Below are 22,779 nucleotides of genomic sequence, written 5' to 3'. Positions count from 1 at the left end.
GTGGTAATGTACTCATGGATAGGCTGCATACATTACACTGCATCATGTCGGGTAATCTTCAACTTCTTTGGTATATGATAAGGTAGAGATAGCATATTACTAGATGGATCTAACAAGAGTATGTGACAACCCAAAAAGAGGAATTTAAAACAAAACTAAGGGAAATATTGCCCTCTTCAATCACTGCAATTTTGAAGTCATGGAACCTTCTAATAAACCCCAAGTTTTTGATACATTTGATTACGGAGTATTGATGGAGATCTGGTTTAATGGTAAGTTACAGGTATGCGTGTTCCTTGTTGAAGAGACTACTAGAGAAACACTCAAGGCAAAAGTCCTGTAGGTACATAGATGACGTTAGGACTCTCACTTTCTTGTACTTTGAATCCCTGTGCCGTGTATCACCCCATCACCCCTACACTGTTATAGCATAGGAGCCTAGCGTGTTCTTGATGCTACTCGACACTGTCCTATGACATGTCTTCTTCATCATTATTCACTCTACAAAAAAATAAATATATTTTCCCACCAAGAATTACTAACATGAAAAGGAGTAGTAGGGCTAGCTTTTAGCTTTCACTGGAATTGCCCAGTCACTCTTTAAAGGGCCGGATCCTGAGAGTTCAGTTGTAGCCCTGCTATATGACTGCCGCAAACAGTATCTTTCTCCACACTAAAGGCACACCTATTACCGTTAGCTATTTTACACATACAAAATAGTCATTTAATTATGCATACTGACAGCTTTGTTCTTTCTACACGGGTAGTCACGCATGACATGCACTAAATCCAAAAAGACCACATGTTCACATTATAAACCCACTACATTGTGCATAGGAAAAATACGATCAGCCCTCATGGAGCATGACTTTAATATATTTGGGACAAACCCTCTAGATTTTTTACAATTACCCTTAGACCGTTTGGGCATTATAAGTTTGGTGCCTTATATCCTGCCTCCTCAAGTAGCCACACCTATTACATATCCTTTGTATTCACTAGTCAGCTGGCAACTCAGATGATAATAACAGTATTCCTATTTCTCGGCTATATAGAAAATTAACATTTGTACCCCACCGAGAAACGGTCAACGTGGCAGCCCTTAACGCTGGCCACTGCTTCTAGGCAGATCATAGGCCAACCCTTATTTTGCACTCAATAGGTCCTCCTGACCTATTTTACAAAATCTTGTTGAGCCCCCAACATTAGTAGAGCCCATATGTTTAGTCCGAGTTAATAGCACTGTAGTAGAGGCACGTAATACTATAGTGTGCAAAATATGAAAGCATCGAAAAGAAAAAGTGCAAACCTGTATTGGCCATATTGGTCCAGAGAAGACGTTTGTGCAGGTGGTGGCAGCTATCATTCAGTTAGGATAAAAATCTATGCTTATATTCTTATGAAACATCAATTCAGCCATATACACAAGCCAATTGACTACCTGAATACAGTATTTATTCATATCTGTGATGCCACGGGCATGGTGAGATCAGTGGTTGGTTGACAAACTGCTATTCCTGTTAAAGTCACCCTTCCCCATGACTTGTCACGGAACGTCCGTTACTTCAGTTTCTCAAAATGTATTAATATAGGTCATTTGTGTCTTCACATTTCGACCAAAATAAGGATTATACTAATGCTACTGGAGTAAGCCCCCAGCCAGGTAAATGTAGAAGTCTATCAGAACAACCATATAGTGTTACACAGAGAGGAGTTGGGACATCTATGAGGATCTAACTATCTAGGACATAGGATCTACTTAATAATTTGTGGACAGTCGCTCCAAGCTTTTGATTTTCTCTTGGCTAATGCCAGCCATGCTGGTTCTGATGAGACAGGGGTGGCATCTGGGGAGGAGAACCTCTTTGGAAGATCCTTTGAATGTGTTACAGAAACAGTCTCTGTAATTTCCACTGTCGGAGAAATAAGGGTAGGTAATGTTATTCACAAGAAACCATGTACATGCATGCAAATAGATTATATGCATACCTTGAGCGCAATGTCTTCATATGTTCTATTTCTAATTTTTATACAATGAACAATCACTGCATTAGGATCACCTACTCAATAATGGGTTGGTTGACCGTCGTGGGAGATCACGGCTTTCAGTTGTCTGAGAACAGATTTCGCAAGCTGGCGAACATCCTCCATACTCAACTTGACCCATGTTTACTGCAGCAGATCCGGCAGTTGGTATAAATTTCGCAAATAAGTGGGAGCAGATCTCACAGCCTTTTCTAGCATATACCAAACATGTTCAATGGGATTACAGTCTAGTGAGTTTGGGGGCCAAGCAAGTTGAAAGACGGCACTGTAGTGGCAGCTAACAGATCCATGTAGCATTCAACATTACAGAATTATGTTATAACGAACAGTCCTACGCCATGGCATGGGAACACTCCTCAGACCATGACACTGCCACCACAAGGCTGCTGAACTCCAATGGTGCAACCATAGGATACGGCTTAATGCTGTTTATGCTAAATTCAGACTCGGCCATCCATATGGTCTCGTTAGAAATGGGACTCATCACTCCTACCAACCTTCTGCCATGTGTCCAAGATCCACTAGTGTCTTTTCTAGGCCCACGTGAGGCATTGCTGGCAACGACGCAGGGTTATCTGCGGCAGCTTTGTCAATCTTTGGCTATTAAACCCCAGTTGAGACAAGGAACCCCACATGGTCACTATGGAAATTTGTCTAACTTTTCCACTGTAGTACTGCTGGGTCATTTGGTTCACTGTGACACATTGTTGCTGAAATACCAGATGTGCCACCTGTGCTCATCTCTATGACCAACCACATGTGGGCCTGCCGCTACATATATCTTCTGTCGCATGTCTGTCCATGGCTCAACCAGTATTGGTACACTCTTGTTGGCTGAATCCAGAAACATGGTATCGAGTGTCTTTCAAAAATACTGGCACCACCCCTCTGGGCACCAACAATTTGCCCACCATCAAATACACTCAAGTCACCATGACTGCCAAATGTTGCCTTCTGCTGTGCAGAGAAGAGCTCAGCACCTTATCTGACAGCATCATGTGGCGCCATGTTGCTGATCACAGGATGTTGCGCACCAGTTGTTCCTAATGCAGTGATCGTTTAGTGTACACAGCATTTTATGTAGCAATGTACATACAAAATTCAGGCAAAAATTGGCTATCCATCTAGAAGCTTCTCCAAAAAATTCATAGTTCCGATCTCGTATAAATGTCTAGATGTCCTTTGCGCTGGTTAGTATCCATTACTGATCGTAGCTTCATAGTCTGCGTGTAACATAATAATGTAATTTGTGTAAATGTATCTATGCTTTATTGACGGGTGCAGTGAATTCAATGTGAGCGGTGTCTGTACTACCAAACTGGACTACTACCTCTAGTGCTGTCCACCATGATAGCGAGCCCGGTGATAAGCTGTTCAGTGGGCATACCATATATTGTACCCTCACCGATCAGCTATTGATGACCTGTCTTAATGATTAACGTCCTGGACAACCCCTTTAATGCACATAATGGTTTCAATGCACCAAAACATTCCCCCAAGATCATCGCTCTAGGTGGGAATGTAGCAAGGGGGATGCAAGCGGAACACTTGTCCCAGGCACAATCATATAGAGATGTGGAGAAGGGCACAAGACAAGGGGCTCTGGAACGCTTATCTTTCATCTCCTGCCTCTCCTTTTTTTTTTTTTAAATGGTTTGGATAATGAGCATATTCCGTGCTCATATGCCTTACTAGTGAATATAAATGTAATAGAGCCCCTGTGACCTAGGCTCCTGTTTGGCAGAACTTCTGTCATCCTGGTATTACAGGACAGTTATTGTGAATGTGTGTCCTGTAATACTGCATTACCCCCAAAGCAGCTGCTGCATGGGACATATGTGGCTTGCCCTGGGACAATCAGCTGATTTCCGGGGGTGCCGAAAGTCCAGGGTGATCAGCTGTTTTTCCTAGGCCCAAGATTCTGGGAGGAGCTGTGTAAGTTAGTACAACCCCTTAAAGTTACAATGGCCAAAGCTTCTTACCTGTCAGAGTAGACAGGAGGAAGTGTAGAGGCAAGTTAGGGCAGGAACAGACTTCCCAAGACTCCCTTTCTACCGCTGCTATGCAGGAGGGGTAAGTATATTTTATGTGTAACTATGGTAAACTAAATCAACACCCCAAAGCAGAGGCTTCATATACAGGTACCTGTGACAGATGTTGGAAGAGTGTTGGACTTCTGTAGCTGTTCCCTACGTTGAAGCCTAGTCACCACTGTCTCACATTTCTTCTCTTCCTGGGGTAGTGGCTTCTGCAGTGATCCAGATCTGCTTCTGTATTCTCCTACTTGGACACTGGATGTCTACAAAAAAAACAAATTTGGGAACATTTTATATTTATTACTGGAGATTTCTCAGGAAAATAAAAAGTTGTATTTTATGATTTCAGATGGTCGACTACACGGGATGAAGAAGAGGGTCCAGAGTGGCAGATACAAAGTACAGGTTGCCACTACTTGGCTGTACCTCCTAAATTTCAGCTTTTTCAGAACTTCTATTTTGTGCTCAGAAAAACCTTTTAAGGTGTCCATATTTAATAGTGTAATCTTGTCCAATATCGACAACTTCAACCAAAATTTTAGCAAACCAATTCTCTGGTATTAACGTTTGACCGTTGCTGGTGAAATTGAACATGCATGGCCATGACTATAATGGCCAGTATGGACAAAAATGTGTATGGCTAAGTACAGAATCGGCACCACTCCATAGATTGTGGCAGGTATTGGAACTTAAGTAAATAAGACTAGGTTGCAATAGCAGACATCATCCAAGACTGGTGCAACTGCGAAAATGAAAATCCTTTAGTATATGAAATGAAGCATCATATGCTTAGGTATTTAATTTGTGCCATAGTAAAGCAAATTACATTTTCTTTTGCCAGTTTGTCAGCTTGCTTGGCCTCCCTGGCTTGTCTCCTCTCCTCCCTGGATGCTTGCTGCTCACGGAATCCTTTTTGTTTCTGTAGAGCAAGTGTGATCCAGAGCGGTTGAGCTGATTCGACCTTCTCCATCAGTCTCGTACCATCTAATGAATGTCGACTCTGAAGCACGGGTCTATCTGTAAGAACGAATGGTACTGCATTAAAGTCATTTCATGATAAAATCATAGATGCCCTTACAATCTCCTAGTCATAAACAAGAGGCTGGGATGTCTTGTTCTTGTTCTATGCTAGGGTTGTCTCCACTCTGATACCCAACATTAGAGTCAAGTCTTCAGTGCAATGTCTTTAACCATAAATGTGAGCAGTCAATTCTTGAAGTCTACCTCCTTTTGGGAGCAACATGACTGAAATAGGTATATTTGAGAAATAACCACTTGGCGTTTAGGTTAATCAAGGGTGACCAGGCATCTTCAACTCTTAATAATGTCCAACAGCATTCAGCATTCATACATTACACCAGATATACGGATCATCTTGGACAAATTCCAACTGTTTATGGTGAAAGGAGGAAAACCTCCATCCAATATAGCTCACCACTGCTCTGGGTAAAGGTACTTCAGTTTTCTCCCAAATTAATGCTTAGGTTTGGTCAATCTTATCGATTCAATTATGGAAGCTCCCAAATATTGAACTAATATTAATGTACACGTATAAGAAGAACATATTTCAAGGAAGTCTGTCGGGATGATTTAGGTTCATGAACTGAACCTCACCCTAACTAGGTGCGGGAAAAAAGGAGTAGAAGCATACACTATGCTACCAATAGAATTTGGACAGTGGCTATTGAGAGACAGTGACTAAAATTTAGTCCTCTGTTGAAGCTGCCCATGTGCTAGTGATACGCGTGGGGTCGAGGTTTCTCATGCGGCACCCTATGGATGAGTATATTCATCATTTCTTCATTTTATTATCTTTTACTTTTTTTTTAGCCTCCCATATTCTGTATGGCTTAGCATGTCACATTGTCTCCCAATAGCCTTCTAATGGCTGTAGGATTATATCTGGTGCTTGATGTTACCTATATGTAGTCTTGTTTATGGTCATCAGAGTTAAGGTTGGCATGTAATCTTAACTTACTAATATTCCTTATTGAACTTTTTTTTCATCCTATGGATGGTATTGCTTGCCATGAGGGCTGCATGACTGAACCTGGTGATTGTGAGGGTTCATTTGGATATGTCTTACTCTCACTTGGCTATTTGTGTGTTTCTGTACTAATATTAATGCCATAAAGATTTACGCATTTTTGTAATTTTTGGAGAGTGCACTACTCTTTTCAGGCCTACTTTTCTCTTATTAGTCTGGGTCAGGAAATATAACCAGTGTCAGTCTTCTTTATGAGAATTCACCAGACATTTGCAGGATGGATGGAGGGACATACTAGCTGAAGTGTATCAGACATTAGTAAAAAGTATGCCACGTAGAGTATACAATGTCATTAAGGTCAAAGGAGGCCCCACTAAGTATTAACATAGGTAAATAAATACTACTTTAGATTTTTGCTCAGGTGTCCAATTACTTTTGGTAGGATAGCGTATCTTCCTAGAAGTTAATTATACTATTCCGCAGGTATTAATACATTTCAGTTGTGCGCACTGTCCAAAAGGTGGGCCACTCGCTCAGAGTAATATTGGCTCTCTTCTCTCATTGCTCCTAAACCCCTTGCATATTCCCTGGAGACGTCAATCAATAAGAGAGCTGGGACCAGTCTGAGTTAACAGCCTGCCCACTGGATGGTCTGCGAGTAACTGGCATCTATGGAATGGCAGTAGCATAAAGTTGTAGGAAGGTATGCTTGCACACTTCTTATTGGCGCCCACTTAGGGTTAGGCTCTGCTTGAGAGGCTAAATTCTCTTGAGAGTCTTTCTTTAATGTGATAAATTGGACAAGTTGACTACTGAAATAGATGCCTTTCAAAACCTATGTAAAGGTTCTCATGCAAAGAAAAAAATGCTCTAACCTGGAAATCAAACCGATAGTTTAGACGGATGTAGTGTTAATTATAGCAATTATGGAGAATCCTTAAACAACTTTTTGTAACGTGTTTTCAAGTAGAAGCGAAGGTATTTTTTTCTTTACTTCAGTTAGCTGAAGATGTTCGTAAATATGAGTAAATAAATGATCTGTATCCTGTATACTCCTCCTGTGTTACGGATTTCTTTTTAATGCCAACAGCTTTCAGTGTATCAGAACTGAACCTGACAAGCAACCGATTACTAAACAGGTTATGGAGATGAAACCATTGAAAACCAGTAGAATTAGTGTACTCAGAGGTAGCCAGGGGCGTAACTATAGAGGATGCAGTTGCACCCGGGCCCAGGAGCCTTAGGGGGCTTATAAGGCCTCTTTTCTCCATATAAGGAGCCCAGTACTATGAGGAAAGTATTATACTTCGGGGCCCTGTTACAGGTTTTGCATTGGAGCCCAGGAGCTTTAAGTTACACCACTGGAGATAGCAGTCCCAACAATCCCATTGCTGTCAATCCCAACAACTCCAAGTGTAATAAAGAGTGTCTTCTAGGAACTGTGTGTTGAGAAATATGTTGTATATAATGGCCAGCTTCTTTACCCACCGCCAAGATTGTAAGGGCCATATAAAGTTGCTGACAAGGGGTGTTATTGTAGTTTTCTCTGGTTATAGTACAGCCAGGAACAGGAAATGGAAATAAAAATGACTTTGTAAAACTTGGGTTACACATTTGGTGGAAGCAGAACATTGCTATACAGCAACTATAACAACTGCTAGATCTTCACAGTTCCTCTATAGCGGGCTTCCATGCGGAACTAAGTTCTGTCTAGTAGATCGTGGGGGTCCAGGGTCACACGTGCTATGGGGACTCCACAGCAGAGTTTGCCAGTGACAAAAACTGTACATCCAAAAGAAAGTAGTGAACAAGCTTCTAAAAGTTTTTAAAATAACTATCAGATACATCCCATGGTCCCGACATATCATGTGTGTTTGGTAAAAATGTGTTGCCTATCAAGATAATAAAGCCCCCAACTAAATGATGCTTCTATTTTTCACTAACCTTAGAATATGGCATTGAAAAGGAATGTGTCACCAGAAAATGACCTATTGTCGAATATTTGGCGACTTCTTTCCCTTATTTCCGATGCTGCAATCCATCTTTTTTAAAAATCGGAAAATTCTGTAGTTTCCAATCTGTTGGATCTCTACTATGATAAATAGCAGATTGATTCATAACAAGGTCCCTCAGGTTCTGTTGTCATTTCTGTCTTTTAGGGCTCATTTACATTGATGTATTTGCGGTCTGCATGGTTTTTATACATTGGAGTATTCAGACGTGCGATCTTCACTTTTGTGTATTTTACGCACATCAAAAAAATTGCAACATGTCCTACGGGTGCGCGCAAAAATGCAGTGAATTCGTGATACATGCGTATTGACTGCGAATTCACACACCAACGCAGGAGAAATCAATTGGACCTTCTTGCTTTTTTTTGCAGGGAATACGTGCGCAAAAACTGCAAGAGCAACAAAATACACAGTAAATAAGCTCAGTTTCAGTACGTAAAAATGCTGCCTATATCAGAGCCTACATCACTTTCTAGAAAGATCGGAGCTTTTACTGTTTAGGTTTGGATTTATGCCTTTATTAGGGTTGAGCAAACTTTTGAAAAGTTAATGTTTTTCTGATTCACTGAATTTCTGCAAAAACTTTGGTTTGGTCTGAATTGGTTCATACTGAACCCCTAACACTGGTGCGTAACACTCTCCAAGAACCATAAACTTCCTCTTCCTCCAAATGTGGCATTTTTGAACTTATGGAAGCCCACTCTGCCACGTAGAACTGACTTTCCAATGTCTCTGAAGTGTATTTTGCGTTACTGCCGTTATATTTAGTAATGCTGAACGAGTAGAAGAAAGACAAAATACAAATTGTATTCAGATGTTGTCCTTGCTCATATTTGAACCTAGGATTCTAGTACTATAAGGGAACAGTGCTAACCACTAAGCCGCCATGCTGCTTCTGGTTTCTTGCTCCTCTTCCTCCTCCAGAAAGGAAAGGAAGGAGAAAGAGAAGAGGGAGAAGAGATTTTAGGGTGTTCATCCAAAACGAACAATTTAGGTTTGTACCGAACTGAACTTTCAGCAAAGTTTGACCCGAAACGGGGTTTGTCTGGTTCGCTCAACACAATTCTGTATATTTATGGTTATCACTGGAAAATATTAGTTTGCAAAAGTTGCTATTCTTTTGTAAACTTTCACTTTTCGCTCAAGAAGATTTCTTACAATTTATAGACTTCTTTTCATAACTCCCACAGACTACAATGAGGAATGCCACAGGCATAAGCATTATTGCCTTTCCCCTGTCCCACTTTTGTGCCTGCTTGGCTCCTACTGTACTATACACATCATAGGACCCTGTTCTCCTGAAAGTATATGCCATAAATGTTTTTGCAGCAGCTGACTGGCATTGATTGCTCCAGTTAAATCTACAGTCCACTAGTACCCCCAGGTCTTTTTCCATATCACTTTTCCCTAGCAGTACCCCATTTAGTGTATATTGGTGTCATCTGTTTCTCCTGCCCATGTGCATAACCTTACATTTATCAATACTGAACTTGATTTGCCATTTTTCTGCCCAAGCCCCCAGCTTATCTAGGTCCGTTTGTAGCCGCACATTGTCCTCCATTGCATTGATTATCTTGTATAATTTTGTGTCATCTGCAAATATTGATATTTTACTGTGCAGCCCCTCTATCAGGTCATTGATAAATATATTGAAATATAGTTATCACTTCTATGGGCAGCATTAGATAATTAACTTGATATATACTGAAATATAATTGTTACCTCTTCCAGTTCTCTCTGGTCTTTTTTCTGGTTTCTCTCTCCATGGAATTGATGGCAAATTCGCTTTATCATACTCGAGACCTTCACTTTGTTTTGTCGATGGCAAAGCAGCACTCACTTTAACGTCCTCTGTTATACTTCCTTGTTCACTTTTGCCCAACCTGTCCCCGTGTGGGTCATTCACATCCATTTTACTTAGTTTTGAAAGTGGAGAGGATGGAGGAGTAGGGCTGGATGGCTTAGGAGCAAGCGATGGCTTCTGGATGATAGGAGACTTAGGAGCTGCCCTGTCTTTGTTGGGTGATGACAGATGGGGACTTGTACCTGGGATCACCGGAGAAATTTGTGTGCCATGCAAGTTTTCAGATGAAGTGTTTGAGGTATCTAACACGACTTTAACAGCACTTTCTTTCTTTAACTTAGTAGGGGAGGGTGAAAGTTCTTTGTTGGGTAAAGTCCTTATTTCTGTTTCATCTCCGGCAGTAAATGGAGTAGGAATACCCTCAAAGCTATCCCCGGCACTATATCGTTTCTTTCGTTTCTGTTCATTTTGAGGATCTGAATGAAATCTTAAAGAATAATGTGTCCTCCTTAATTTGACTCCAAATGGAGCCATTTTCTCCTCTGCACTTTGTAATAATTTATCTGTTTTTCTTGTACTGCTGGTCATTAGTGCATTGAGGGAAGCTTGACTTTCTAAATGACCACGACGAGGAGACTGAGGTGGGTTAGGAACCAAGAAGGATGGAAGATCTTTAGAAAATATACAACCTTCAGCACCATCTTCAATCGTAACTTGTTTTTTCATTTTATTTGCCGCCACATCTTGGACATTCAATGCCTGTTCTGTAAGCCTTCCCTGAGCTGCGTTGTCAGGTAACACTGTTCCTATACATTCCTTACTTGATTGTATCACTGAGGTCTCATTACTAAATTCGATGGTTTTCGAAGTTTCTGGAAATTTCTGCCATGCTGGTGTAATAGAAAATTTAGCATTAGCTGACATTGTCTTTCGTAAGACATTATGGGATTCACTTCTACCCTTTCCTGTCGAGTCATCACTAGATACACGAGGATCACTTTTAGGCTTTTCAGGCATGTCAACATTTTCGGATTTGTTTAACATTTTTGACCTAATAGAAGCCCATTCTGCCATGAAGGACTGATTTTCCAATGTCTCTGAAGTGTATTTTGTTTTACTGCTGATATATTTAGTATTGACATCCCTTTCGTTTTTGGTTTCGGCAATATCTAATTTTCTCTCTTCTGTCAGCCCAAGCAATGTCTTACAAGCTGTGTCTTTAATCTGATTGAGGTTTACAGCTGTACCGCACAGTTGTGCCCCAGTAACCAAAATCGCAGTGTGGGGAATGCACTGGGAGGATGGAAGAGCATGAGAACTAATATTGGATTTGGTTTCTTTTGGGTCTGGTGTTTCAGGGCATGCCGGTTGCTCTTTTAATGTAACTGGAGATAAATTAACTTTCTCAAATATAATCTGCTTTTCGCCAGATGTGACCTTAAACGTAAATGGTCTTTGCCTTTGGTCAAGCTCCTTCCATCTTAATTCTTCATTACTTTGTCTCTGCTTTAAATCCACATCAGCTTCTTTACCTCCTTCCTCTGTTTTTGGCTTTTCGGGTAGATATTTCTCCATAATACTGCTTTCCTGATCTTGAGAGGATTGCCTTTCTTCAACTACATTCTTAACATCCTCATTAATTGGCTCTCCTTTTTGTAAAGGTTCCTCATGTTGTACTAATTTCTTCTCCTCTGCTAGTTGAAGAGCTTTCTGGTCTTCCACTGCAAACCCCTTCTGCTCCTTAGCATTGTTATAGGCTTTCAATTCCTCCAAGTCACACCTCTTCTTCTCTTCTACTAGATTTGATGTCTGTAGATCCACTTCCTGTTTCTTCAGATCTTCTGTTTTCTGGGACGTCCTTTGCAGCTCCAGTTCTCGCCTTTTTTGTTCTTCCTCTATCTGAAGTGGTTTTTGTTGTTCTATTTCATACTTTCTCTGCTCTAGGGCAATTTGAAGTGCTTTCTGGTGTTCTTGTTCACGCTTTCTCTGCTCCTCTGCAATCTTTAGTGCTTTCTGCTGATCCAGTTCACGCTTCCGCTGCTCTTCTGCTATTTGAATTGCTTTCTGCTGCTCCAATTCACGCTTTTTCTGCTCCTCTGCTATTTGCATTGCTTTTTGTTGCTCCATTTCACGGTTTTTCTCTTCTTCTGCAACCTTAAGTGCTTTTTGTTGCTCTAGTTCACGTTTGTTCTGCTCTTCTGCCATCTTCAGATTTCTCTGCTCCTCAAGTTTGCGTTTGTTCTCTTCCTCAGCTTCCTGCGCAGCTCTCTTTTCCTCAATTTCTCGTAATTTCTGTTCCTCTGCTACTTGAAGAGCTTTTTGCTTCTCAGCTTCATGTCTTTTTTGCTCCTCAGCTTCCTGTAAAGCTTTCTGTTTCTCCATTTCCTGCTCTCTCTCTTTCTTCTTCTGCTCCTCCGCTTGCTGCAGTACTCTCTGTTGCTCCAGTTCACAAGTTTTCTGTTCTTCTGCTAATTTGAGACGTTTCTGCTCCTCCTGTTCCCGTTGTCTTTGTTCATCTTGTCTTCTGTGTTCTTCTAATTCTTTCAGAATCTGTTCAGCCCGGAGTTTCCTATCTTCCTCACGTCTACGCTGTTCCTTTATTTCATTTTCTTTCTGTTCTCTTATCTTATGCTGGAGTCTATCTAACTCAATGTTCTTAATGATTTCTTGTCTTCTCTGTTCTTCTTCTGTTTTACGTTTATCTGCTTCTAACTTCTTTTCTTTGTCCATTTCTCCACTTTCTTCAGATTTACAAGTGATTGACTCTTCGTTTCTTGCTTCCCAATCTTTTTTCCCATCATACTGTCCTCTGATCACTTGAGTATACTCAGGAATTTGTAATCCAAGGGCTTTTCGTTCAAAATAATTAGACACAATTGTATCTTGATTGGAAACATCCATTGAGTGGTACATGGCTTTGTTGAGAGATCGATGCACATTCAATCCAGTTTCATGTTCGTTGTCTTCTATGCTGTAACAATCCTGCAGAGAAGATTAGAGGTTTTGAAAGGGAAACCAATTGTAAGACATACATTTTACGTTGACTGTCAGAAGCCCGAACATAAAATTTGAGCATTTCTCAATTCTGGACATATTAATGTTCGTAGATGAGGGAGAGGGAGACCCTACCAGAGACTTTGGGTGGCACTTATAAAAATATCTAATATGGCCAATAAATCGCCTCCAATGATCAAATCCTGGATCAAGCCCAAAAAATAGTGGAGTCTATCAGCATCAATCAAATATGACTAGACAGCTTAAATCTTCACTAGAAATAAAATACGATTTTTATGTAAAGTGGAATTATGTTAGGTGGATATCATTGGCATTGAAGATTCAGTAGATTGTCAAACTTTTCATATTGTGAAACAGACAAAGTAGTTGAAGTTTATTCTATAGACATCTGTCAGCATCTCTGCGACTACTAAACCAGTCACACGGCGGGGATGCTGACATGGAAGACAGGTTACACATGCCTCAGGAGCCTCGAAATCATCTCTTCAAACTGGTATGCACCAAATGTAAATGATGCTAGAGTGGTCTGTTGATCGATTCATTGCTAGTATCATACTCGAGCCCTCAATCACGAGCCAGGGGGAATGGTTGACAGTTGCTTACTGCAGAAAGACCAGAGCCTCTATCTAGCAACGAACTGCCCATCGGACCACTTTATTGTGATTTACGTACTGCAAGCAGAGCCTTGAAAAGTGGATTTCCGGGCTCCTGAGCTACGTTGATCAGTGAGGGAGATAAGTGTAGCATGTCCCCCCCATCAGCATACCTGCCATGCTATTGGTTTATTGGCTGCAGGGAAGCTGTCAGATGTCCTGAGTAGGAAGAGGAAGCAGATAGGTAGGCGCAACAACTGACTGCAAGATTGGACTACACGCAGGGTTTGTTGGTAGCCTATAATCATGGAGGCACACAGGTCCGCATAGCAGCTGTTTACACTAAACAGTGTGATATTTCTATTTATGACTATTTGCACAGTTGCTTCATTTTTTCAGATGCATTGGAACATTAACCCCTTAACGCTAAATGGCGTGCATGTACATGCTCCAAAAAAGGGGTTTATATGGAGCGGGCCCAGTAGCCACACCATATCATGATCCCTCTGATCATGGATATTAACACTTTCAATGCCACTGCCAATTCTGACAGTTAATTTTTTACGTAACTTTTCAATAAAGAAACAATTATTAAAAAAATAAGTAAATAAAGGATGCTAAAAGTAAAAAAGAACACCTCTCCTATATTTATACTAAAAAAGTAAAAAGAGCTGCGTCCTTAAAAGGTTATGGGCGAATATAATTTAAACTGTAAGATAACAAATACCTACAATGCTTTCACTAGCTATATCAGTATAAAGTACATTACCTGGGACATCCCCCTGTGTTTTTTTGACACTCTCTGATTTTTTGGCTTGACGGAAAGCTTGTGTTTAGCGGCACTATTATCTAAACAAGCAGCAGATCGGGGAACAGCATCCAAGTTTATAGTTTCTATAGTGCCAGATGGTCTTTTTGTTCGAGATGTTTTCACTGGAGTGACCTGTAAGATTGGGAGGAGATGTGGAAAAATCTTATGGTCAAATATTACTCTTTCACTTTCAAGGTTCAATGGAACTACATTAGAACTACTTTTTCTATGTTGTCTTTACCTATTGGAGCGTTGAGGCTCAAAAGTCTCAACCCATATAGTCCACTTATAACAATTATCTATCCATCCATCCATCCATATATATATCCTCTATCTCACATCCATCCATCCATATATATCCTCTATCTATCTCATATACATCCATCCATCTATATATCCCATATCTCTCTATATCATATCTATCGCAATATAGTAATAAAAGAGCAAATTACCTTTTCCTCTGTCTTATGTTCTGGCTGAGGAACATTCCTTGGACCATGAGAGCTTGGTGATCCTGTAATCTAAATGAAGACAAAGAAAAAACTGAAAATAGACATTTTATATACAAGTAATACAAGTCAAAAGTCTCCATAGAGGAGTGTTTTATGTTTTGTAAGTCCACAAAACTAATGCGGTTAACAAGGGAGGTATGGATTGAAGTGTTACTGCTGGCAGGGTCAGGGTCAATACGCCACATAACCCAGACATTCACTATGACACATGCCATGCAAGTTACACATGACTGTGTTACAAAACTGATTCAAAAGTTCAAGAAGATGGCACGTATGGATGTGTCATACTCAGGTTGCCCTAAATTAGCTACATATATATCAGTGGGCACCAAGGTCCTGGCGTCCCTGCCAAGAGCCCCAGGAAGAGCATCTAATGAGTCGTGTAAAACCAGTGTGAGTGATTCAAGTGTGGTATGCTTCATGTGCACCAACAAGTGGCATCCACACAAGATGCGGCTGCTGTGCCACATGACCGAGGATGGTCCAGGCAGCCGTGTAGAATTTTGTGATTGGGATGTGGCAATGAATACCAACTTCTTGCGCTTTTCCAGCTAAATCTAATTGCTCTGGCTGACGAATGTTATCTGTATGAGGGATAAACAATCGTATTAATGACAGTCCCTCACCATACTATCAATCCCCTGCCACATGTCAACAGCAGTAATGAGCACCAATCAACATACTGTTTGCCAATCGGCACTAACTTATAATGGGCAGATAATCAATCTATGTAAAAGGGCCCTTAGAAGGAATCCCTCATATTCCTGTCACATATTCCTGGTTGGTTTGCATAGCTGCAAAAAGACATATGTCCATCCAGTTCAGCCTGTTATCCTGCAATGTTGATCCAGAAGAATACAAAAGTCCTCCATAAGGTAGAAGCCAGTTTTCTTGAGTTTGGAAAAAAATACTTCCCGACTATAGATCTGGCAATCAAGCCCTTGATCCAGGGAAGATTTTTTTTAAAGGGGTTGAGAGGGGTTTCAAAAAAGCTTTTTCTAAATACATATGTAGCAGCATATCTATAATACAACTTTTATAACATGGTGGGCTTCAATACCTATATTATAAATTGTATAACTTCTCTACCCCTACAAAGCAATAGTATCTCCAAAATAGCCCTCTACTAGTACCCTCTCTGTGCCCACACAAAAGTAACAGCACCCCCAGTGCCTCCAAGTAAAGCCCCCTTTGTGCCCCCACCAAAATAATACTCTTCTGTGCCACTCTTAGTAATAGTGTCTCTCTGTGCTCCCACCAAAGTAACAGCATTGTGCCTCCACTGTGCTCCTCTAAGTATTAGTGCCCCTCTGTATAGCAGAGCTCCCCGCCCCCCGAAACTATGGTCAGAAGAAGAGCTGAAACTCTCACTCATGCTGCTACCAAACATAGCCTGATTTGTCCCCCGTTTCCTGCTCTCACTGTACAGTATATGCAGGAAATGGGGGCACATTTGGGCTGTACAAGAGCAGAGCTGTGTCTAGCAGCAACGGGAGTCAAGAGCATATAAGAAAAAAGATCTGCAGAGGCTGCAAGAGGGTGGTTTTAGCCATACAACTACCCCCTTGTGTACAGCCTTTCCTGAATCAACACCCTTCTGAAGTAGAACATGAAATATTGTTACACTCAAGAAAGGCGTCCAGGCCCCTCTTAGGCTCTTTTATTGAGTTTGCCATCACCACGTCCTCGGGCAGAGTTACATAGTCTCACTGCTCTTACAGTAAAGAACCCCCTTCTATGTCTGTGTAGAAACCTTCTTTCCTCTAGACATAGAGGGCACCCCCTTGTCACAGTCCTGGGTATAAATAGATGGGAGAGATACCTGTATTGTCGCCTAATATATATATATGCAGTTCTCCAACTTAGTCTTACCTTACTGCCACTACTTAAAAATCCCACATCACGTTCCCCTAAGCTATCCATGGTACTGTTTTGTTTTTCCTCAATTTTTTCTGGAGTAGCTTCCAAATCTTGCATCCTCTTTAGCGGACTACTCCCTGGCGGTGGTTGCCCAAACCGAATATTCTTTCCCAATTGTTGCTATAAAACAATAGAAGATATAAATATACGGAAAGACCAAACTTATTTGGAACAAATTCCATTTTTTAAAGAAAGCCAACAGGATATATATAAATAAAACATGAGTTATGTTTTCCATATTGGCATTGCTCTCCTGGTTCTTTGAAAAAAAAATTAAATTTGGAAGTAGAAAAAAAAATAATATTTTTTGAAAAGTTAACAGGTTGATACTGAACACTGAATTCTTGCTCTTACCTGGAGTGACTTGACTTTTCCCACATTTTGGTTCTGTGACGTTGCATGAGTTTCTTGTTCATCTTCAACTTGCCCATCTGGTATGAAAATACTGTCATGGGAAAAGGCTCTTGTTCCCATGCTATTGGCGAGGAATCTGAAACAGATATATGAAATATTGCCATAAGCTGCAAAAATAAAACCCTCTTACATTCAGAAACATAAATAGTTTTTAAATACACTCATTGTCAAAAGAAATCAAGCACCTAGATAAAAGTTGTCAGAATCGAAGGAAACTTTCTCTGTGTGATTGCAAAAGGGTAATTAATTCATTGTAGAAAACTGAACAATGAAGGGAGGCTCTAATAACCTGTTGTACCGCAGCTAGCTTGGATACAAGATGTTATACGGATGGGCATGGAGGCTCTAGTACCCTGTTGTACCGCCTGTAGCTTGGATACAAGATGTTATACGGATGGGCATGGAGGCTCTAGTACCCTGTTGTACCTCCTCTAGCTTGGATACAAGATGTGATACGGGCAGGCATGGAGGATCTAGTACCCTGTTGTACTGCCTCTAGCTTGGATACAAGATGTGATACGGGCGGGCATGAAGGCACTAGTACCCTGTTGTACCGCCTCTACTTTGGATACAAGATGTGATACGGATGGGCATGGAGGCTCTAGTACCCTGTTGTACCGCCTCTAGCTTGGATACAAGATGTGATACTGGTGGGCATGGAGGCTCTAGTACCCTGTTGTACGACTCTAGCTTTAGTGCCCTGTTATACAGCCTCTAGCTTGGATAAAAGATGTGATACATGCTGGTATGGAGGCTCTAGTACCCTGATGTACCATCTCTAGGTTGGATACAAGATGTGATACGGGTGGGCATGAAGGCTCTAGTACCTTGTTGTCTTATTATACTTACATAGCAGGCTTGGTCCACGTCCCTACTTTCCACAGCTCCGACATGCTTCCCGCAGTTCTCGGCCCCTCATACAACATCACTTCCTTGTGACAGGATTCACAACATAAAAATAATACATTACCTAGCAGACTCTGTCCAGGTCCCTCCTGCTGCTCTCTAGATTCATAAATCCCACCAGGAAGCGATGGCTGTGATTGGTTCTTTGACCGCTGCTCAGCCAATCAGTGCATCACTGGATGAACCAATGCAATGGCTGTTATTGGTTTATCCAGCACTGCATTGATTGGTTCTTCGACCGCTGCTTAGCCAATCACAGTCATCGCTTCCTGGAGGTGGGATTTATGAATCCCGTAACCAGGAAGTGAAGTTGTACAAGCGGCTGAGGACTGTGAGAACTGTGCAGAAACACGCTCAACCTCTAGAGAGCAGCAGGAGGGACCTGGACAGAGTCTGCTAGGTAATGTATTGTTTTTTATGTAGTGTAACTAGGGCTTATTCTCAGGGTAGTGCTTATATTTCAACCCTCCTTGAAATTTAGGTTAGGGCTTATTTTCTGGGTAGGAAATCAACCTGAGGATGTTTTAGTAAGAAGCCACAGTGTGGGGCATATTTAATCAAGGAGCATAGTGTAGGAAATATTTTAATCACGGGGCTGTGTCTGATGAGTACTGTAGTCACTCTATGATCTGCATAGTGATGATGGGATGTAGCATTCTTGTTTATGGAACAACTCTTAGCATATCTTTACCATTGTTAATGTTATACTGGGAGTTACAGTTTCACATGGTATAAACCTATATGCAAGCGGTTAACAGGACATTGAAAGTTATCTCTGTATTGATCTTAGCTCTGGTGCTGTGATTCATGTACTAAGCCTGACTCTGGTGCCATCTTTACCTACTGAGCCTGTGGTCTTTATGTTATGTACTTCTGGCACCATGTTTTCTTTCTCTAAATGAGGAAAATTGGCTTCTATCTAATTGGGTTTTTTTTTGCCTTCCTCTGGATCAACATTGGGGCGTAATAGGCTGACCTGGATAGACATATGTTTTTGTTTTTTTCAGCCTAACATATTATGTTACAGCAAGCAGAGGTAAACAAGTTAGGGATGGGCCACTACTCATAGGCCAGTATTGCTGATTGATGAGAATCTGACTGCCAAGACCTGACAATTAGAGATGGGCAAGCACCCAAATGCTCGGGTGCTCGTTATTTGAGTCAAGCTTTTCGTAATATTCGAGAGCTCTATTCGAGTAATGAACCCCATTGAAGTCAATGGGAGACTGGAGCATTTTTGCAATGGACCCGCCGGGTGCCGAGCTTTTTTCTCTCTCTCTCTCTCTCAGCAAGCCAGCCACATACTGCTGAGGACGTGCACACGCTGGCACATCACAGCAGCAAGTGGTAATGTGGGGAGGGATCGAACTTGGCGTGGTGCTCGCCCGAGTAACGAGCACCATCGAGTATGCTAATACTCGAACGAGCATCAAGCTCAGACGAGCATGTTCGCTCATCTCTACTAACTATCCTTATAACAGTATAAAATGATCATTATATAGGCGAGTCCTCTGTTCAATGCCTGACATATATGACTCAGATATATAAAAGAAACCACGTCTGCCCAAAAAATGAAATGAGTACCAAACAGCCCGTGTAAAAGGATCTCATCCCCTTTAACTCTCCAACTACATTAACCCTTTCCAATCCAATTTGTATCCTGGTTTTCCTAGGGGGCTTACTCTTTTTCTGCCGTCATACAACGGCACTATCTGCTGGCTAAAGCCAGTACTGCATGAGGTGACACACTGGATAGGCTCCGACAGCAGAGAGGCTGGCAATGTACAGTAAGAGAACCCCGATGGATGTCTTCCAACATCGGAGATATACAGCCTTAAATCATAATGTCTTTACAGGTCAGACAGTGGATTGGAAAGCGTTAAAAGAGCTCAGTTAAGCTGTTAGGATATGTTGGATAAGGGGCTGGTATTTTGGGCAGATTTCACAGTTGCAACCAGTAGCATTGCGAATACAGCTCTAAACTATAATTTAGATTTAACAAATCAAGTCATAAAAGTAACAAAATGTATTAAAATGTGTCTTATATGGATTATTTTAAACTATGAACTATAAAGTGTTGTTTCAAAAGTGCACAAGCATTTTAAATGGGTTGAACCAGCGCAGATGTTTACGAACTATCTGTAGGAGTTAAAAGTCTGATTGGTGAGTTTTCACCGCTTAGACCGTCCCGTGCCCCCCCCATCTCCCGTTCACTGCACCCCCGCAGTGACGTCAGATTGAATGAAGCAGCGGTTCTGCATGTGCGGTGCTGATCCATTCATTTTCAATTGGACTGCCAGGGATAGCCAGGCGCTTAAAATGAATGGAGCAACACCGCACATGCGCAACTGCTGCTTCATTCAATCTAACATCACTGGGGGTGGGGTGGGGGTGCAATGAGCCTATAGTGAACAGGGCAAGGGAAACAAGATTTTTACTCAACTATTTGTAAAATAGGTGATAAAAGTCTGATTGGTGGGGGTCTCACTGCTAAGGGATCAGTGTGGGCTCTCACGTTCTAGGGATCATTGGGGTCTTAGCAGTGAGACTCTCACCGAACAGACTTTTATCACCTATCTTACAACTAAAAGGACTTTAAGCAGTAAATGTTACTATTCCCACCCTTGTAATGGGTTGTATGAGATTAGAAAAGCAAGACAGCTTTCAACCAGAAAGAGCATTACAATTGTCTCTAGGCAGTGTCGGGTATTGCAGTTCAACCCAATGAGACAGAACTGCAAGATCAAGCAGAGCCCATGGACAGGAGTGGCAGTGTTCGTGGAAGAAAACAGACTCGTCTCTTCTCATACATGACCCCATTTCATTGTATGTAGTATGTTTCAATGTTAGAATAGACATGAACTATATATGTGACAGGTAAGTAAGCAAATTTACATCTACCTACTAAATAGTGGTTTAGGTATAGCAAAGTGGTCTCAAACATGTAACTCCTCAGCTGATATGATACTACAATTTCTAGCATGCTGTAAGTTGTAAATTGACAACAGCTGGCAAGTCATATGTGACATATGAGAATACTGCAGTAGGGATATAGAAGTTGCAGTCACTACTGGACTGCCAATGATATGGGTAGTGTTGGGTGAACCAAACCAGTAGAATCATATTTCAGGTAAAACTTTGCTAAAAGTTCAGTTCATCATAAACCTGTTCTACCCAACACAATGTTACGCTGGTTTGGTTCACTCCACATGAGTCCTAAATATGGGTGCATAACACGGTCTAAGGGCTCGTTCACACAAGTGTAATTGTTCAGCGTATTCTGTGTGCAAATTTAGGGCTTATTCAGACGACCGTATATCAGCTCGGTTTTCACGCCGAGCCGATATACGGTGTCCTTGTCTGCAAGGGGGGGGGGGGGGGGGGGGGGATGGAAGAGCCGGGAGCAGGAACTGCTCAATGGGTTAGTTCACATGAGAGTATTTTGCACAATTGTGCACTGCAAAGCCCATTAAAATCAATGGATGTGCGTAAATATGCAGAAAACCTGTGTATTTGTTGCACATATCCGCACAAAATCAATGTCATTCTGTGCAGATTTTTTCGTGTGCTCAATACGTGGTGCATTTATGCACACAAAAACACGCCGCAGTGGCCGAAAAATGTGGGCGTAAGTGAACAAGACCTAAAAGCCCTGTGTAACTTTCTTGGACAGTGTTATACAGTCTAATACAGTCTATACTTATACTCTAGTTTTAGGGGTTTGGGTGAATTTCTGGTTCGGTTTGAACTAATTTAAACTAAACCAAACTTTTTGCAAAAGTTCAGCGAACCAGCCAAACCAAACTTTTCAAAACTTTGCTCCTCACTAGATGTGGGGCGCATATTTCTATAGTAGTGCTAGAAATACCCTGGTACAGTGCTGTGTGCTGCTAATAATGTGCTGAAGTTTGGTGGATCTGTCTCGACATCCTAATGAGTGGTTCAGTTTTAGTGTTTATAGATCCTATCGAGTATACTGTCATCACATACAGAAAGACATTGCTGCCTCAATGCTGGTCCCTTCTACAGCATTTGAACCAGTGACTCCCTACTAGAGTTACCATTCTTCCATAATTCTGTATCTACAAGATGGCTTTTTTCTTTGATTGTCTGTCACTGTATCGATTCCCCATTTCATTCTGCTTATTTGTTACTCTGCAGCTAAATACATAATTACTATCTCATATTGTTATCCTTTGATTTATTGCTATGAGCCTTTAAACTTCCGGTAATTGTGATATTTCCTTCACACAATGACTTTATATAGACAACATCTACAGGCTGTTATCAACAGCTATCAGGGAGTCCTTCAGCATCTCTGAGTCAAGAGAACACAATGTATAAAAATACACCGCAATTCAATGCGCCATTTCTGCAAAGCACCGGTGTGGTAAGGATTAATTAACAGGTGGCAGGTATCTATTATGTCTTCTGAGAAGATCTTCTGAATGCAGCCTTGGTTTTAGGTAGAAATGTATTCAGAAATATTTTTTAGCTAATATACAGAAAAGGAAAAGAATAGCACAGAATCCGTGTTTATAGCCGGTAATGAATGTGGCGTTAACAATGGAAAAATGACACGGATTTACAAAACTGCATAATGCTAAATAACTTCTATTATAGGTGAAAACATTATCAACTTGTTTTTATTAAACATTTTTGAATTAGACAGGGCTTCTGTACTTTTACAGATCTTATATTGATAAACATACAGTTGTATAGA

The 22,779-nt window shown here is 41.1% G+C and overlaps 1 protein-coding gene across 1 annotated transcript in view; it reads right to left on the bottom strand.

The window, feature by feature from the left end:
- Positions 1-1,235: 1,235 nt before the first annotated feature.
- CRACD (capping protein inhibiting regulator of actin dynamics) overlaps positions 1,236-22,779 on the bottom strand; it is a 62,356-nt gene continuing 40,812 nt past the window's right edge. The window contains exons 3-10 of the mRNA XM_066573367.1: positions 17,091-17,226; positions 16,689-16,856; positions 14,757-14,825; positions 14,263-14,436; positions 9,804-12,867; positions 4,909-5,099; positions 4,192-4,345; positions 1,236-1,913 (exon numbers count right to left, since the gene is read on the bottom strand). Of these exons, the coding sequence (XP_066429464.1) occupies positions 1,756-1,913; positions 4,192-4,345; positions 4,909-5,099; positions 9,804-12,867; positions 14,263-14,436; positions 14,757-14,825; positions 16,689-16,856; positions 17,091-17,210 (4,098 nt within the window). The 5' untranslated portion in view covers positions 17,211-17,226 and the 3' untranslated portion in view covers positions 1,236-1,755. The remainder of the gene's footprint in view (positions 1,914-4,191; positions 4,346-4,908; positions 5,100-9,803; positions 12,868-14,262; positions 14,437-14,756; positions 14,826-16,688; positions 16,857-17,090; positions 17,227-22,779) is intronic.

This window comes from Eleutherodactylus coqui, chromosome 7 (genome assembly GCF_035609145.1).
Source record: "Eleutherodactylus coqui strain aEleCoq1 chromosome 7, aEleCoq1.hap1, whole genome shotgun sequence".
Lineage (NCBI taxonomy): Eukaryota > Metazoa > Chordata > Amphibia > Anura > Eleutherodactylidae > Eleutherodactylus > Eleutherodactylus coqui.
The sequence above is the reverse complement of the archived record's forward strand: the minus strand, read 5'-3'. Positions and strand labels throughout refer to the sequence as shown.